At 54.8% G+C, this 18,557-nt stretch overlaps 2 protein-coding genes across 2 annotated transcripts; one reads left to right on the top strand and one right to left on the bottom strand.

The window, feature by feature from the left end:
* Window positions 1–4,560: 4,560 nt before the first annotated feature.
* LOC112882359 (protein POLLENLESS 3-LIKE 2) lies at window positions 4,561–6,897 on the bottom strand. Its single transcript, XM_025947390.1, has 4 exons — window positions 6,612–6,897; window positions 6,309–6,521; window positions 6,032–6,187; window positions 4,561–5,824 (listed from the first exon to the last, which is right to left on the bottom strand). Exons 1-4 carry the CDS (start codon window positions 6,801–6,803, stop codon window positions 4,883–4,885), a joined length of 1,503 nt encoding a protein of 500 aa, XP_025803175.1. The 5' UTR covers window positions 6,804–6,897; the 3' UTR covers window positions 4,561–4,882.
* Window positions 6,898–10,979: 4,082 nt separating this feature from the next.
* On the top strand, window positions 10,980–12,477 carry LOC112882360 (myb-related protein Hv1-like). Its single transcript, XM_025947391.1, has 2 exons — window positions 10,980–11,603; window positions 11,713–12,477. Exons 1-2 carry the CDS (start codon window positions 11,341–11,343, stop codon window positions 12,191–12,193), a joined length of 744 nt encoding a protein of 247 aa, XP_025803176.1. The 5' UTR covers window positions 10,980–11,340; the 3' UTR covers window positions 12,194–12,477.
* The last annotated feature ends 6,080 nt before the right edge of the window (window positions 12,478–18,557 follow it).

The following is an 18,557-nucleotide window of genomic DNA, read 5'->3' as shown; positions in this document are numbered from 1 at the left end:
GGTGGGGCGGCGCTGCTGGCAACTGCAACAACCTCCGGTGCCGCCGCCTCCGCTGCCTCCGGTGCCGCCGCCTCCGGTGCTGCCGCCCCCGCCGCCTCCGGTGCTGCCGCCTCCAGCGCCGCTGCCTCCGGTGCCGCTGCCTACGTGGCCTCTGGAGCCGTGATCTCCGCCGCCCCTGCTGCCTCTGGCGCTGCAGCCTCCGCCATGGTAGCGGCCTCCTCAGCTGCTGGCTCAGCTAGTGAGGGCCCGGCCTCAACGTCCGGAGCTGCTGCCGCTGCCTCCGTCGCCGCAGCGGGTTTGGCGGCCCCCTTCTGGGGGGGTAGCTTCGGGTCGTGGTGGAGTGGAGGCCTCCGGCTCCGGGCCCATGGGTCCGGAGGCTTCTGGGGCTGCCTCAGGCGGGGGTTCTGCTGGGGTCGGCGCAAAGGGTCCCGGCGCTGGCTGGGGGCCGGGTCCCCCAGTTGGAGCATCTGAAGATTGGGGCCTGCCGTATCACCAATATGGTAAAGGACCAGAAACTAAGAGGGATAATGAAAAACCCTGACAAGACTACTTACGGGAAGTCGCACCATTCCCATCTGCCCCGGGCAGCTGGGGGGACCTTCTTCCCTGTCGAGGACCCCTCGGACTTCTGGTGTTGGTCTCCGGCTGCCGAAGCTTCTGGTGGCAGGGGTGGGGCTTGCAACCTCTGCTCTGTCGGCGACGGCGGTGGCGTCGCCGGCCGCCGTGTTGGCGGTGGTGGTGGAGGAGTCTGCTGCCTCGGAGGAGGCCTTCACGTCTCCTCCGATCTCCTCTCTGGCTGCTGCTATTGTGGCGTGGGGGGTGGAGCTCTGCTCTGCTCCTCTGCCCCCGCCGTCTTCTAGAGTTTGGGCGCCGGCTCCCCGACCAAGGAGCCGTCGCCGCGCTGGAGCCTTCAGGACTTGCTCCCTTCGGCTTGGCTGTTCCGCGCGGGTGCCGCCCCCTGAGTCTCGTTGCTCCTTTGGGCCGGGGCAGCACCCGCACTGTCCTTGTGCCGGTGCTCCGGCACCGGCACCTTCTCCTTTCCTTTCCCGCCGGGGGCCGGACCTCCGGGTCTCGGCTCCCCGGCACCTTCGCCGGGGTGTTGCTGGCGGTCCGGTGTGGCGCTAGGGATCTGGAGCCCGCGGTTGGGGTCCCCTCCCAGTTGCCGGACCGCCAGGCCGCCCTCGTCCAGGGCCGGCATCGACGCCAGGACTGATGACCGCAATGCCTGGTCCTCGCACAGGACCTTGACCCCGCTCGGGGGGACCAAGAACTCTGGGATGAACACCTCGCCGGTCATCGCCCGGAGCGCCGCCTCTATCTCCGCCTTGGTGAAGTCGCCGCCTGGCCCGCGCGCGATCCTGCATTAGTCATTTAGCCCCATGTACACGTAGGCCATCCGGGACCGCTGCTGCAGGGGGGCGATTTGCCGCTTCAGGAAGTCGCCCAGCACCATCATGGAAGTCAGGCCGCTCCTTGCCAGTTTCTTGATCCGGTACAGCACCGGGTCGAGCTCCGCTGGTATTGTTGGCCTGTCCTTCCAGGTGCTCCGGTTGCTCTGGGGACCCTCCGTTGGCAGCTCCAGGCGGTCGTGGGAGTCGACTGCCGCGATGACCCAGCCTTCGCGCCAGTCCTCCCACTTGGAGGTGGAGAAGGCGGCGATGTAGGAGCCCGCCATCCCGTGCCAGAGCTGGAAGTAATAAGCGCCGATCTCGCTGCGCTTAGTCTTCCCGGTCCCGACCAGAGCGTAGAAGTGTTTGAAGATGGTGGTGCAGGGGCGCACCCCCACGAACATCTCCATAAAATGGGCGAGACCGCCACGAGGAGGACGGAGTGGGGGGTGAGATGATGAAGTTGGAGGCCGAACTCCTCCAGGAGCAGGAGGAAGAAGGAGGAAATCGGAGAAACCAACCCGCACATAATGTATGAGTTTAAAAGGACGAACTCCCCCGCGGCAAGGTCGCAGAGAGGGATTTTGCCGGCCCTGACCTTCCCGGCTTGCGCCGGCGCGGTCCATCCCAGAAGGCGCCGCACCGAGTCCAACTGAACCTGGCTCTGGAAGCGGCGCGGGAAAGGAAGCGAAGACATGGCGATGGCGGTGAGTTCGCTGGGGATGGATTGCAAGGGGCTGGGAAGAGAAGGAATCCGAGCGCAAGGAAGCTGATTGCGAGAAGGGATGCGGAGACGAAGGGGCGCTGCGGCGTCTGTTGTTGGCAAGAGCGAAAAGGTAGCCGTTCCCTTCGGTGTATACCTTTTATGCGAAAGGCTGTTGCCTTCTCGCGCCCGCGGCGACCGAGGAGAAGTCGAACGGTTGCCTGCTCCAGGCACCTCCTCTTACACCCCATGACCGGCGGGCCCAGGCCCACCCATCATGGGTGCAGCCGCTGGAGGAAAGGAGGGAAAAGTAGAATCCGAACCGCCCAGGCCGCGGGACGGGCTCGAATAAGACAAGAATCTGAACCGTCTGACGCGCACGGCGCGGGCGGGGGATGGCCCCCTCGGGGTTCCCGCTTTGGGGGAAAAAGACTTACATGCCCTTTCTCCACGAGAACAAGCTGTCCACCCGGCGCGATGCTGGGATCTGGCCCCACCTACGGGTTCGTCCCTCTCCCGAGGTGGGCCCGGGGGCCTCTGTCGGTACATACAGACAGGGGTACCTCCTGCTAGGGTGACCAGGCCCTTGGCATCTCGCTATCCGTAATCTCCCCCTTGCCTTCTGGGGGACGTGGCGTACGGTCCGGGCCTGACAGCTGGGGACCGTGGTCTCCGGACCCTCCTCGTGCTATTCCGGGACCGGAGCCCCCACGTCCTTAGGAAAGCTGGAGAGCTCTCGGGTAGCCCCCGCGGACCCGGTCTCCCCAGGGAGGTCCGGGGCCGCCACATGTGATGGCCGAACCATCACAGGCCAGGCCGCTCCGACCGGCCTCGAGGGCCCGGACCCCCTCCCGCCGGGAAGGGGTCCGGCGCCGCCACGCGCCGTCCTGCGGTGGGAACGGGGCTGGCCCTGCCACGTGCCTGCGGCTGGAGGCCCTTCGCGGGCTCCAGCCCACCTACCAGCATTTAATGCGTTAGCTGGGCCGTGCGTGCCCAAGTCAAAAAGAACGGCCTGCCACTGACACACGGGGCAGGTAGGCTGACACCACGGTAAGCCCGCCTATTTCCAAGGCGGCGCGTCGTATCACCGTGCACAGTGCGCGGACTGTGTACAGTCCCGTCACGGCGCTGCGCGCGTGATGATGGCCTGTAATAGGCGAGCCAAGGCGTGCGCTGTAACAGTACGCACGCAACGGGTCAGCGCTGTTTCACCGCCTGGCAGGAGGTTCCATCCCAACAGTGACAGCACGACTTCACTATTGGGCAATGCTGACACCGGACACTGTGCAAGACAAGGCTGTACACGGCCATATCCTGGCTGTGGATACGCACATCAACTTCTCGGTCGAAGAGGACTACGGAGAGGAGCTCGAGGAGATGACCTCCATATCTCTCGTAGAACAGGCTCCTGTTGGCCAGGCCCACCTGTCGGGGTCCGGCTCAATGTAAGCACTCCCCTTGGCTATAAAAGAGAGAGTGCACTCGTTAGAAGACAAGGATTCAGACACACTCGAACATAGGCTAAGTTCCATCCAGGCTTACACAATCAATACAACTCTCAAGTGGACGTAGGGTGTTACGCTCCGGCGGTCCGAACCACTCTAAAATCCTCCTTGCGTCCTTCTTGTGTTCATCCGCACATCGATCAAGCGCTCCTAAGTCTCCTCCAAACCCATCCTTAACTTAGGCGGGTGCATTCCGCCACCCAGCTGGAGATTTCCTCCGACAAGAACGGAACATGTTCTACCGCAAGAAATCTAACCTCGCCTGGTACTACTGTGTGAGCTAGAGAAAAATGATTCCAGTTTTTTCTCTCTTGAGGGGGAAAGGTGATTTCAGATCACAATGATGTTTTAGAACATGAGATCACGGAAACCTGCAAAAGTACCATATGTTCGGCGTGAATCATGACACCGACTTTAGATGGAGTAACTGTGAAGGCTTTCATAGATCTGTAAAGTCAAACTTTGTTTTGGGCTAGCGGACTGGACCTGCAGATAATGGGCCTACAAGGGTAAGATAGGCCATAGCCCACACCACGACCGTGTCCGCCGCGCCTCATTCTGGTCTCTGATCTGAGCCCAAAACTCGACGATGCTGCAGAGTCCAAAATCTGGGACGACAACGCGGTGGGTCTTCAGATCATGAGCGAGCAGCCGAGCTGCTGTGTCGCTTGCACACGCCGTCGGTGTGGAGAGCGAGCATCCGCATCAAGTCGAGATGGCGCGCTATGACACGAGCGTTGCGATGCATCCCAGTTCCAGAGCTGCATTTTGAAACGATGAACCGAGCTGGACAGAGTTTGTGAGCGGCACTTTACGATTCTGGAGAGGATGTGATCTTGACGCAGGAAATTGCGCTCAAGGGCACATTGTTCAGTCATCAGCTTCCGCAGGAATCTATTGCATTCAGGCTGAAGACTTGCAGTGAGCAAGTCGAAATAACAGATGAGAGTCACCAGCTGTGCAGATAAATAATGAGCTTTGTTATTCAAGTGTTTAACCAAACATAATTAGAACACGATGCGGTCCACTTCTATTACAAGGAGAGCCTTATGGCAAGGAAGCAGGAAACAGAAGCTTCCTTAAAATGCCAAGCTGAAGAAGCGAACAAAAGAATCAGCTGTTATTTGGTGTGTTAAAATCGAATTGGAAATCAAATTAACTTGAATCGAGTTCCTGATTTTAGTTGCCAGGCAGGCGCTCCCAGGAGAACAAGCCCATCTCCTCCGCGGCGTCACCACGTCGAGCCTGCCTGTTGTGAGTAGGAAAGTGAAGAAAACCGAGACGAATCAGAAGTTGTTCACTGTCTGTGTGATGTCCTGGAAGATCCTCAGCCTCTTGCCGATCTTCTCCTTCACCACTGGGCTCGTGTCGCAGCTCGCCGGCAGCTTGCGGTGGCCGCCGTTCCTCCCTTCGGTGGCTGCTGGCTCGTCGTCGAGCACCGGGCCCAGGACAGCCGCGACGAGGGCCTCGTCGAACGCGCTGTGGTCGGGCAGCTCCGGCCATCTGTCCTCAGCCGAGAGCGACTTCCTCCTGCCTCTGTTCTCGTCGGTGCTCTGCTCCTTGTCCACCACCACTGCTCCTGCCTTGTCCATGCAATTGCCGGACCGTGTCCTCTTCAGGTTGCCCAAGGGATCGTGGACCGGAGCTGGCTTGTGCTGCGGCTGCTGAGGCAGTGTGTTCTGTGGCTTCGTCGCAAGTGGCGGCATCCGCAGGGAGTAGAAGGGCTGCGCGTCCACATTGAGCATGTTCGCCTGGAGCGCCGCCAGCTTCTTGCTCATGACGGCGTTTTCATCGGCGAAGTGGTCGCGCCGCGCCGGCGCCGGGACCGGAGCCGGAGCCGGAGCCTGAGGTGGCAGCAAGTGGTCGATGCACGGCTGCGGCTGCCAGATACTTGATGAAGATCCCAGCAGCAGCGCGTCGAAGAGCCAGCTCGTGTCGAGCTGGTCGGCGCGCGGGCGGCCGACGAGCTTGGTCTCGAGGTCCCGCAGCATCTCCTGCGCGCGCTCGTAGGCCTTGAGGTGCGAGTCGGCGCCGCGCAGGCCGTCGACCGCCGCGGGGCGCACCTGCTTGAGCACGTCCTTGGCCTCGAGCACGCGGCCCTGCTTCATGAGGCAGATGCCCAGGTTGCACATCTTGTTGTTGTCCGGCCCGATGAGCAGCGCCCGCCGGTACGCCCCCTCCGCCTCCGTGTAGTTCTCCTTCTGCATCAGCGCCCATCCCAGGTTACCCTGCACAACAACACAATGGTAAGATTGATCAGCGGACAAAGATTTAGCATCTGAGTTGAAGATATGGATTCAAGCTTCGATTTGAGTTGAAGAAATGAATTGAAGCTTCAATTTGAGTTGAAGATACTAATCGAAGCTTTCTTTTGAGTTGAAGATATGAATTGAAGCTTTAATCTGCAAGAAACTACAAGAAATGAGTGCACTTACAAGAAGCCTGGTGGCTTCCTGCTCGAGGGTGACTTGGAACTTGCGGCCCTGCGACCGCGCCGTCTTCGTGCGCTTGCCGTTGAAGGCGTGGCCCTGGTGGATCAGCTGCAGCTTGTGCTTGAGCAGCGAGATCTGGTCGTCCAGCCGCCCGCATCTCTGCGCATCGCGACATCAGCAAGAACGCACTCAAATTCAGTACCATCTCAGATGCACAAATCGGATACATACATGCACACAAGGTTTGATCGATGCGTGGGAGGAGGAGAAGGACGCGAACCTTGTAGAGGTCGAGGAGGATGTTGTCGAGCGACTCCTGCGCCTGGTCGGAGCACCGGCTGCGCAGAGACTTGATGGCCTCGATGGCCTCCTCGGCGCGGTTCTGCTGCTTCATCACGATGGCCATGTCCTTGAGCGCGCTGTCCACACGGTCGCCGGCGTTGATCGCCGACCAGAACAGCGCGATAGCCTTCTCCGGGTCCTTGTCCACTAGCTGCGTCACCGACGCCGGGGGCACGGCAAATCTGATCAGATCGAATCCAATTCGTCCGCAACACAGCGTCATCCACCGAAGGATACTAACCTGGACGCGCTTGGCGCGCACGTAGGGCGTGTCGCCGACGGGCACCTTGTGCGCGACGTGGAAGGAGTCGGAGTGGGTCCGGACCATGGCCGCCGGCGGCGGCTTGATGGGCGAGCAGGGCGCCGACTTGGTCGGCCGGAGGAGCCCCACGGCGGCGGCGTTCCATGGCTCCTGCTGCATCTGCTGCATCATCGTGGCCTCGATCTCCTCCCTCCTCCTCCTCCTCGCTTGCGAAACGAGATGATCCAGGAATGGAGCTGAGCGAGAGGAGGGGAAAGCGGAGCGGTGGCAGTAGGCTGGTAGCGGGGCATTGGATTCCGCAGGAGATATATGAATCGGTCTGGGGGGTCCGACCGTTGGAGAGCTAGCCGTTTGGGGAACTAGCCGTTGGGACTTCCTGGGCCTCGGCTCGTTCCGTTCTGACTATAGCTGTCACGGGCCGCTAGTACTTCCTGGGCCTGGCCTAATCAAGTGGGCCGAGTCAAGTCGTTTGCCCGTCTGTTTCCTCGCCGGCATTGTCGTCGTCGTTGTCGACGGCGGCCTCGGCCTCGCCTGGAGCTGGGTACTGCCGTCGCGCCCGAGTTTCGCGGCGACATTCTTGAATGTGTGGAGTGCAAGGTGCGGATTTGTGTCACCCCTGCGGTTTTTTCCTCTGTGGACTTGGCGGCGCGGGCGGCCGCCGCTGTGGGGCGCGAGGTGTTCGACGAAATGCCGGAGCGCTGCTGGACGAATGGGATCGGCGACCCGTCCACTCAACCGGTACGAAGCTACGGTGTAGTGGCAGGAGAACGTGTCGTCAGATGGGCAGTGGCGCCGGCCGGAATGGGCTGGTCACGCGATCTGTCCGGAATTGAAACGGTGGTTATTGGCGAAAAGGGCACCGACATCAGGGCGTTCAGCTCACAGCGTTGTAAGTGGTCCAGATCCGAACCTTGGCGATGCTTACATCTCTCGTTCCAATAGAGACCTGTAGTTCTTATGCTGCTTTCCCGTATATTATTAACTTATCAGACTGAATGAAGTGCTGTTGTCTTTGTAAGGTCCACATTGTTTACGTCGTTTTACTCTGTTAATTGATCGAATATGCTAGTGTTGTAATCTGTTGGCCCAGTGGACAGTGGATTCCCATCAATGCTCTACCACATCAATTTCTAAGATGAGATTAATCGTCACTTGTCTGCACACACGTTTTTACCTGTGTGAAGCAAATTTCTGAGCTAGTTGCATGGGTAGTGATTGTCTTGCAACTGTACGTATCAGCTGAGAGTGGCGTATTTACAGAAATTACATCCCCTTGTATTAAACTACATATGTTAAGACATTGTTTTTAGTTTTAATTTGAAGGTAATTCTATGGGAGACAAACTGAATCAGGGTACATGGTGGAATCTTTGGTTGTTTCTTTCTTTGCAGAAATCCACTGATTCAGACAGAGTCAAAGGACCATTGAAAGCATTTTATGTTATCTGTTGGTGGATCCACTGGAAAAAGGAACTCAAGGGACACAGTAAGCATGATATTGTGTTGGATTTAAGCACCAGGTTACTTTTTAATAATAACAAACTGTTGGTGCATAAAAAGATGACCACCTTCACCCAACAAATTAAGCCTCTTTCAGATAAACAAATCAAACTTTTGAAATTTAATTTTTAAGAAAAAACCCATGTTGGGATGCCAATTTTTAGAACAATATTTTTCTTTCATGGGTCCAATTTCATGCAATGCTTTCTCTTTATGTTCTTATTCCAATGACAAAGTATTATGTCAGTGCCGACTTCTGATTGAGCTCTGATTTGGAATTATGCACATAAGTCTAGGACATAGTCCTCATGTTTTCTTTATCTACTTGAAGATAGTGAAAGTCTCTGGTTGTCAGGCAGTGTATTATGGATGAAGGTTTTCTAGTCAATTTCCTAATGAAGTAGGAACAATGCCTGTTGAAGCTGGAATAGCACAAATTTGATGTTCTGATGAATTCGAGTTGAAGTCATGGAGACTATCACCACACCTAACCCAATAATAGCCAATTGCACAGAAGAATACCAGGACTGGTAGGTAGAGAGAAGATTAAGAGCGTGAAAGGATGATGCCCGCTGGGAGTTAGGACAGAGGATTCATGGATAAGTACCGTTTGCGTTTGTGCTGTGTGGTAGGGAAGGCGAATTCGCCCATGACTCCCTTGAAGAGACGACAGCAAAAGAGCTCCTTGACCAACCTCTCTCCTTACCTTCTTTCTCCTTCCCCCTAACCCAAAACAGCCCAGCTTGCACATGGAGGCTTGCACCACAAGTGTGTGCTAAGTGGAAGGTAGAACTAATGCACATAAGCGACACCACATCTCAACTACAAACCATTTCCTCTTGCCTGACTTCATGCTTTCTAGAACTAGTGCCTACCATTTAACTACTAAAAGTTATGATGCTAGTGCGTTTCGTTCAGTGATTGCACTGCTTTTGCTAGTTAGGGTGGTGATTAGGGTACAACCGAAGTGGTTTACTAGATATAATTAAGTGCACAAAAAGGAGCTATTAAGAATGTATAAAATCAGTCGGTAACAAACTGACAGGACTTAAGCTTGATTTATAGCTAACTAGCTTGTTCCTGCTTGGTAATAACAATTAAATACAAGTTTTTCGTGACTAATTAGTTGTGTAACACTCTGACTCACATTTGTTGCCTGCACTTTGTTGAAATGCTTGGTTTTCAAATACACCTCTTCTCATAGATGTTCTATAAACCTGTACTGCCAAATGATATAAACTGTTTATACATCTGTTATGAAATGCTCAATTTTTCATTGATTTTTGCCTGAATAAACCCATATACGCATGTATCATATCAGTAAGAACAAAATTTAGAGTTAGATCTGGAGCTATGGTCACTCAATGACAACAAGAAAGAAATAAGGGGAGACACCAGAAACATAAACAGTGCGGACCATTGTGGAGTGTGGAGTCCCAATCATTCTGGCCCCAACCGAAACTAATGGTTAGGGATATTTCCTATCCTTGCACCCAACCAACTATGGTCCATAGTTTGGTAACCATCCCAAAACGAATATATTAGGTAGACAAAAATAATGTAAGCCCATCTGGATTTTGTCACAGATATGCAAGTCCTCCTAACAAGTAACAATTAATGGTCCACCTCACGAACTCATAATTTCATCTGCTTCCCATCTTCCGCACAATGCAATGCCCACAGCCTTTAGTAATGCAGAAAATGTCCTAATTTTGTAGGAAATTCAATGCCTTGATAAGTTCAGTATTCGAATAGCTGATGAGCAATCGAATACATACATGTTTGAATTGGAAGAGGTCCTAATCATAGTTGATGTATTATTAAGGATCACAGATAGTGTTTAAATTATTGCCATGTCGATTTGCCTATATAAATACGATATCCACATGATCTGCCTTGTTGCGGAAAGATAAACGATACAGATGCTGGAGTAATGCGTTTGGTGAATTTTTAATTTGTGGTTGACCAAACAGATGAACTAACCTAGATGAGAGTACTATAAAACAAAAGTTCCACACGAAAGTAGGTTGATCGGAGTGTGACAATATCTATGATTCTGGAAACAAAATTATTCTAGGCAAAATAAACTAAACAATACGGTGGGTGGCCAATAACATTCATTTAGGCAGTACCAGATGCCAATTCTGATTGGCTCTATTTTATGCAGGAATAAACAATGAAAATCTCCATGATTAGGGGTTCCTTAGTTTTGGACCCCGTCCTGTTTTTTTAGTGCAGGTATCAGCATATGGGTTAGAAGGTACACCAAAAACATTTTGCCTTGTTAAACAAAGAGGTGCCAAGGTGAGTAGAGCTGGTGAGATCAGGCTGTTTTTTATAAACACATGGATAACCCTTTGCACAACTACTACTTCTGTCCTAGTGTACAGAATAAATCATTTTCATGTCGACACGATCGTGATTGACTCCATGATCCATTTGCACTGAATGTGTATTACGGTTCACTTTAACAAAGAGGCGAGCCAGATGACACCCCCTCATGTCTGTAATCCTCATGTTTACCTCCTGTGCAGGGCATCTGTGTTTCACGGGGTTGCGGTGGGGGCCCTCGGCAAATCGGCATCAGCAACAGGGAAAGGGAGATGAACCTAATCCATCCATCACCCTAACCAAATCAGGGACAGGTTTGCGTCAGGGAGGGGTGGTGGCGGTGCGGTTAGTTAGCTGCTAAAACCCGCGCGCGCCCCATCCGTCATCGTGCTGGAGCGGAGGTAGGCATCGGCATCCATCCATCCATCCATCCATGAGCACCACACACGGTTGGCGCGCGCGGCGCTTGCCTCACTTTTCACCTACCTGCCCGAGGTTCCGTTCCACGGCCGTGGCGCGGTGCCCGGCTCCCCCCGTGGCCTCTCGCTTTGCGATGAAACTGGTAGCGAACCAGTGGCAGCGATGAGGTCATGGAGGCCTGGGGAGGAGGGAGGCCTACCGGCCTAACCTTTTTCCCACCAACTCAGCCAGCCAGGCCCTCTAGAAGACCTCCTCCCCCCGATCCAGTCAAGTGCCTATAAAATCCAGGCCCCCCTCCACCCACCCTTGGCTCGCAGCACCGCAGCAGCAGCAGCAGCAACCTCCACTGCCGCAAGGCCACCGCACCGAGGGAGGGGAGCGGAAGAAAGCGGCGGCAAAAGTATCCTCGGGAAAGCAGCAAGCAACATCGCCGGTTTGGTCCTGGTTCGTCGGCCGCCATGGGGAGGTCGCCGTGCTGCGAGAAGGCGCACACCAACAAGGGCGCGTGGACCAAGGAAGAGGACGACCGACTCGTCGCGTACATCAAGGCGCACGGCGAGGGTTGCTGGCGCTCGCTGCCCAAGGCCGCCGGCCTGCTCCGCTGCGGCAAGAGCTGCCGCCTCCGGTGGATCAACTACCTCCGGCCCGACCTCAAGCGCGGCAACTTCACGGAGGAGGAGGACGAGCTCATCATCAAGCTCCACAGCCTCCTCGGCAACAAGTACGTTCGCGCCATGCATCCATCCCTCTCCCGCACCTCATCACCCCACCGCTCGTGGCATTCACACCATTTCCTGACCTGCTCTCTGCTTCCTCTCTGTTCGGCGCAGATGGTCCCTGATCGCCGGGAGGCTGCCGGGAAGGACGGACAACGAGATCAAGAACTACTGGAACACGCACATCCGGAGGAAGCTGCTAAGCCGGGGGATCGACCCGGTGACCCACCGGCCGATCAACGAGCACGCGTCCAACATAACCATATCGTTCGAGGCGGCGGCCGCCGCCGCGGCGCGTGACGAGAAGGGCGCCGTGTTCCGGCTGGAGGAGCCGAAGGCGGCGGCGGCGGCGATCGGCCGCGACCAGAACCCCGCCGACTGGGGCCACGGGAAGCCGCTCAAGTGCCCGGACCTGAACCTGGACCTCTGCATCAGCCCGCCGTGCCAGGAGGAGCCCCTGAAGCCGGTGAAGCGGGAGGCCGGGCTCTGCTTCAGCTGCAGCCTGGGGCTCCCCAAGAGCGCGGAGTGCAAGTGCAGCAGCTTCCTGGGGCTCCGGACCGCCATGCTCGACTTCAGAAGCCTCGAGATGAAATGAGCCTCTGTTCCTCCCTCTAGTCTCTCCCGTTTTGCCACTCCTGGATATTCGGTTAGCTCTCTCGTAGGTGAAAATAGTGGCGAGTGAAAAGAGAAAAGAGAGATAAGAAGAAGAAAAAAAGTGAGGATTTGTGCCCTGGATCTTCCCTGCTCTCTCTCTCTCTCTCTCTCTCTCTCTCTCTCTCTCGTTGCTCCGTTTTGCGTCTCTGTAATTACCATCACCCCAACTGATGATCATGGGCAATAATATCTGCTGCTAGGCCTAGGGGCTCTGTAACTTGGCAACGATCCCTTCTCCAGGAGACCAGGTTCAGTGCCCCGTGCGCGGCGTGCCCGTGCGGGTAGCCTCAAAGACACTGGACGGCCATGTGTCGAGGCGTGAGCCGGATCCTACGTTTACCGAACCACTAAACCCGGCATGTGACCGTCGCCTAATCCTGCAGGCTCGATAAAGCGCCTCGTGAGTTAGACCACGCTTTCCTTTTTTCCCATTCCGAGCCGACCCTGCTTTGCACACACGGCACACCGGGCCACATACGTGTATGCCTCTTTCTACCGGTATGTACCACTGCAGCAGCAGCCCACAAGGCCACAAAAAGGAGAAAAAGCGACGCCCCGGCTCTTCTTTAATCTCGCCTGCCGCTGCTTCTTATCCTCGCCGATCAAAAGGGGGGTTTTACCTTGCCACTGCTGGTAATGGAGGAGCAACCAAGCGTAGAAGGCAGGCAGGCCGTGAGGTCATGCAGGGGAGGGGGGCGCACCGGAAACCATTTGTTTACGGGGCTTGTTAGGTAAGAGGCGGCCGCACCTTTCCTAACCCGTCTCGCCCGGTCGCCACCCCGGCGACGCGACGCGATGGCCGACGGGGGGCGCGCGCGGGGGCGGCAGGGCCTGGCGTGGCCTGCGGGAAAGGGCAGCGGGTCGTGGACGGGACCCCGCGCAACTTGCCCGTGCGCGCGCGAGCGCGCCGCTGCGCACGCCCGCCCTCGGCGTCCGTCATGAATGCCATCGGCGGCGGGCGGCGCTGGCAGCGGTGGCTCGGTTGGGTTGGTGTTGGTCGCGGGGAACGACCGGACGGCGAGCCGGTGACCGTGCTGTTTCCTCGCGCGGGATTGCGGTGGGCGACGCGGCTGTTGCTTCCGCTGCTCGGTGCGCGTGGCGTCTGACGGCAAAAGCGCCCCGTCCCGTGACGTCCTCCGCGCACAACGGCATCGTCGGGAGGGAGGGAGACGTAGGAGGAGTACGCCGGTTTCCGGAAACACCCGGCACGCACGTCCACGGAAAAATAGCAGCCGTGGAGGACGGAGAACTCTTTATACGGCCGCCGCCGGCCGGCTAGGAAACAAGGTGCTGCTGATACAGTAGATTAGCTTCTGGCCTGTGATGATCGAAGCTCTCGCCGGTTCACATACGGTTGGGTTTGTTGCTGCAAAGAAGAAGAAAAGATTATCGGTTCCGATCTGGCTAGCTAGCCTCACGACCTCACGCATCGGTTAGCGGTTTGGAAGCGTGTACCAAGGTCCAAAGACTGACCTGTGATGGACGGCTAAAATTCTTTCTCTTTTTTTTTCCGAGGGGTTGCCATTGTAAAGTATTTAGTGTCACCATGTTTAGTTACCGCACCGGTTGGTTTACTCTCATCAGCGCTGATGTAAAGCGACGCTGTTTTGTCAGGTTCCGGATGTGAGCTTCCACTGATGGATCATACATCGAGGTCCGAGCCCGACTAAAAAAATATATCGAGTTTCTACCTTGGTAACAAAAAGGAAGAAAAGGCCGGGAGGGGGATTTCTATCTCCCCCACCTTACTTGTCGTCGCTGCTCGCTAGCATCTAATCGCTCTCACTTTCCACCGAAAGCAAACCGCCAATGCCTATCCGAGATAACACTCGCTACTATATGGGGGTTACTATTATGCGTACTGTTACTACTGTGGCTTCGTTCTTGTTCTCCTGCAGGTTACAAACCGCAGAGCTGCTGCTCTACCTGACAAGCAAGATTAAACAACGCAACTAAATCTCTTGCATTAGCAAAAACTTGCATTAGGAACGCACTGGCCAGCTCCTAACGCAAGTTTCGCTTTTCTCTGCTTTTTTTTCCTTTTCCCCCCTTTTCTTTTTTGCGAAATGGAATGCTAATTTTGCTATTGGTACGGCTCAGAGAAAAAAAAATACAAATATGGCTCGGATTAAAGATGCAAACATGCAAATCTCTGCAGATGATCTGGCGCAGAGAACCTGAACAGCCACGGAGAGGGACATCCGAGCAACGATTGGCTGACCCGGGCAGTACTCGCATGCAAGTGCCAACACTGTCAGAAGTCAGAACACGCTTTCACAAGACCGAGGTAGCAGCTGCCGTCGGCGCACAGGCGAAGGCGAGCGACGGGGCGAGCGTATCATGGCGCTGTGGGCCGGCCGGACGTACGGGGGGGATCCGATCGGGTCGGGTCGGATGCGCGGCGCACGGCAGGGGTAGGTGGCCAATCCCCATTAATTAACTGCCGACATGGATGCGTCCTCCTGGCCGCTCGCTAGCCGGCTACAGCTACAGGAGGGGCCATCAGGGCCGGCGGCATGACCCCGCCGCCTCACTCACTGCTCCTAATCAATTGATTATCCCTGATGATCGAGCTGCCATGGGGTTGGGTTAGTTTCGTTCCCGATTAAACAAGGACTTCTTGTGCTGGGGCCCTCGCCAGGGTTGGGCTGATGGAAAGTGGCGATTCGGCAGCTCCCCATCATCAATGAGCTGATGATGGGGCTCCTGTTTAACGGTAAGCTAGCTGTTCATGAGCTCCACTGCTGATGAGGGCCTCTTTGGGGAAAAGATGGATTGTGAAAAATCTTCAGAGCGATTGGCTTCCCTTTTAAAAGACCTTGATAGTAGTATTGCACAAACCTCCCCTAGGAAAATAGTATTTCATAAACCAGTTCATGACGATCGATTCTGCGGGGGGCGCATGAGGACATATGATTCTTTGTTTATAGTGCCTTATAGAGTAAAATGTTGATAGATTAATAGTGTAGAACTACTATAAAGTAGCTGTGGTTTTTGCACTTGTGTAGTCGTGTACTCCGCCAGAATCCGTTTCCGGTCGATATCAATAGTAATTCTCACCCATCAGAATCATAAGCCTATACGACCATGAAACAGTGGGTTATGAACCGGTGAAAAAGAAAGCGAAATTTTCACACTGATTGAGTTTGAGAGGATCTTGCGTACAGATCAAGTTGAAAGTGACTGGCAAGTACACCAATGCAACCATAACATTTGGCTATCTGCATCGAGTCTTAGTTTGTGTACTGTTGGATCATAGCATTTCCCGGTTGTGATGTTGGGTCATTTGTTTGATCCAAATCGTGTCATTGTTATCCCTGCAGACAGATAGACTAAACACAGGGAGTAGCACACACACGTAGACGTGCACCCTACTCCTACAAAATTTGACTAATTTTTTAAGCGACGCTACAATCCAAAATTCTTTGTGAAGTGTAATTGCTCTGTGTAAGACGGAGAATGCATGGTTTCAGAAAGGCATTGACTTGATGATCAGTCATTTTTCCCCTTAATTTTCTTGGTTCATGTATAGTTGGTGTTTGCTGGACTCCAGCCACCTCCAGATAATGGCATTGACCCTCCTTTGATAAGATATCATTCTCCAGGATAATACAATGGTCATTATCTCTGAGTGCTAATAAGGATATCCTAATTAAACTGATGCTATAGCATCCACACCCGCTACAATGTACATACTGTCATGCAGCAGATAAGCAACACACCAGTGTTCATACTACCCGGGGTAAAATAATAGTGTTCATACCAAACAAAAACTGTTGGAGGTGAGTACAAGGCAGTATTTGGGTCGAAGAAAAAGAGTACAGAATAATGTACAGGCGCCAAGTCATTTTCTTGTGGCTACCTACCAATCCATCACGCCAACTCGTCAATTTTGGGCAAGTTCGGTAGGTAGTAGCGGATCAGAGCACCCCCCACGTTGCCTCGCGCTCTTTTCTATTCCACGTCGTCGTCTCCTGTTGATCACTTGTTTATTCTCTTTCCCAGCAGTGCTCGCAACTGAGCTGTAGAGCACGCGTACGCATGCGTCACGGCGTCCCTGGTGGTTGATCCGTATGAAACTATTGTACATGGATGGGTAAAGAGAGAGAGATACAAAGATACATCCATCTGCACAGCGTAGCCGTCGGAGTCGCTGTCATGACAAACTAACGGTGGAATAATCAAGTGTTGATCTCTAGCTGCCTTCGTGTCAAGTGCACGTACTCACGCACGTTGTCAAGGCGATAAACAAGTGGTTTAAAAGTACACGATCATTTGATTTGGAGGCCTTTTATTCCGTGAGCCCCCTCTGTGATGTGTGGCATGCATTGTATTTTTTTTTCTTTTTTGAAAGGTGCATTGTACTATTCCGGTGGTTGAAGAAATTCAGTTGGAGGAAATAATTCCGCGGCCGACCTGATCGACCTGCGTGAGCTAAGTGCGGCGATGGTGACGGCAGGCCACCTTGATTCCTCCTCTGGTAGGGGCCAACAAAGCTCCCAACTGTAAAGCTCACAGCTCTCTCGTTCATCGTCCATGTATGCAAGATTTGTTAAAATGTTCAGTCATGTGATTCAAACCGTGATTTAAGGTGTGAACAATTAGCCAGCCGATGGATAATCCAAACCCATGCGACCATGGATATATCTTTTTTTTTATGATGATGATGATGATGAATGTGAACAACACGTGGGAGACTGTACCTCTCTTTTTAAAAATGCTAACGGTCACGGTCCGAGTCCCATTTAGTAGCAGACAATTTTACGCGGAACAAAAAAAATAATAATAAAGTAAGTTTTAGCAGAAATAGTATGGAAAATGCTCGTTGTGACGGTACACCAACCAACCGTGAGGTGATGAAGTGACCAAGCAAGGGCCAAGGGCGCCGCTGCATTTAAAATGTGCATGGTGGAGCCGCCCAATGGGGGAACGGATAGGGAGGTCGGATCGGACGAGCCGGGCCAGGGCATCCGCCACGACCATGGATGATGCAGCTGTTTCTTTTTTTTTGAGATCTGATGCAGCTGTTTCGGAAAGCGAGAGTCCACGTCAAATGCCCTGTCATCTTTTTTCCTCCTTCGTCGGAACGGGGAGAGGGACATTCTCGCTGCTCTTCCGTTCCGTCACAGGCCAGTCCTGTACTGTTCCTGCCAGTGAGCCACGGGCGGAGAAACGGAAACCAAACCTGGATGCACGGTGGACTGACTCGGCAGATTCTCTGCTTGGCGTGGAGATCGGGGGAGAAGAGAAGATCGGGCTGCAGGCTGCTGCTCCGTTGCTTGCCAATCATTCGGCCATCCATCCACTTCAGCCTCCCGGGTGGATCCGGGCTCGCCAGGGCGTGCGTTGAATGCTCTGCTCCTTGAACTTGGGGTTGGGGATGCTGAAATCGTGCGCATGTTCACACCGAGTTCAGTTTGTGATGAGCAGCCGCGACAACATCATCTCCAGGCGAGATGAGATTGTCCAGGGTGAACGTCGCTTGCAGAGAGATATTTTCAGTGTTTTCAGACAGGTGGTAGTAGGAAAAAAACGCTGCTACCTGACTTTTCCAGCAACAGCTCCAGTACTGCACTGGCCTACTGGGTGACAATCGACTAGTGAGAAAACCGACGGATCACTTCGCCCGCGGTGAAGTTTTCCACGCACGAGACATCCAGACCAGGGCCAATCCCGACTGACAGCCTCCAGCGAGGTGTTCAGCGACGCTATCACCATTGGCTCTTTCCTAATTCCTATCAAGAACGTCCGGCCCCCGTCCGCTGTTCATGCCGTCACCGGCCGGCCTACCCCCTCCGTACACCAGGAACCAGAGAACCAGCAAAGGTGCCGGTACAGATCTACATCGATCACGACCGCTGCTGCGTACGCGAACGTGAGTGCTCATCTGCACTCCCGGGAGAAGTGACGCCGGTGGCGGGCCATGGCGCCCCGGCTGGCTCGGAGAAATATCTACCCTACCCAGGTGACGTGCGCTCGGCACCAGTTGGATCGTGCTCGCTTGGCAAAAGCGCAGATGCCACTCGCAAATATCTGGTCCGATCCATGGCAGCTTGGTGCGCGCGGTCTCGCTCGCCAGCAGCACCAGCAGCAGGAGCAGCACCGAAACCCCCCCCCCCCCCCACCCCACCTCTCTCGGTGCTGCGCGCGCAGTGGATCCCGCCCGCGGGCCGGGGAGAACGCGATCGCTCGGCATCACCCACTCGAGCAAGCGTACGTGCCCCGCGCACACGTCGTCGGCGGCGCTGGTCTCAGCTCGCTCGCCGCCGCACTTATCCCTTGCTACATGGAACGGCCGGCCTCGC

This window comes from Panicum hallii, chromosome 2 (genome assembly GCF_002211085.1).
Source record: "Panicum hallii strain FIL2 chromosome 2, PHallii_v3.1, whole genome shotgun sequence".
Classification (NCBI taxonomy): domain Eukaryota; kingdom Viridiplantae; phylum Streptophyta; class Magnoliopsida; order Poales; family Poaceae; genus Panicum; species Panicum hallii.
Note: the sequence above shows the minus strand (reverse complement) of the source record. Positions and strands in the feature narration are given on the sequence as shown.

Excerpts from the sequence above, each read along its gene's own strand:
- LOC112882360 (XM_025947391.1), top strand. The coding sequence starts at position 11,341 with ATGGGGAGGTCGCCGTGCTGCGAGAAGGCGCACACCAACAAGGGCGCG. Across the intron at positions 11,604-11,712 it reads CACAGCCTCCTCGGCAACAA|ATGGTCCCTGATCGCCGGGA; the intron begins GTACGTTCGCGC and ends TGTTCGGCGCAG.
- LOC112882359 (XM_025947390.1), bottom strand. The coding sequence starts at position 6,803 with ATGATGCAGCAGATGCAGCAGGAGCCATGGAACGCCGCCGCCGTGGGG. Across the intron at positions 6,522-6,611 it reads TGCGCGCCAAGCGCGTCCAG|CTAGTGGACAAGGACCCGGA; the intron begins GTTAGTATCCTT and ends TCGGTGACGCAG. Across the intron at positions 5,825-6,031 it reads AGGAAGCCACCAGGCTTCTT|GGTAACCTGGGATGGGCGCT; the intron begins GTAAGTGCACTC and ends GTTGTTGTGCAG.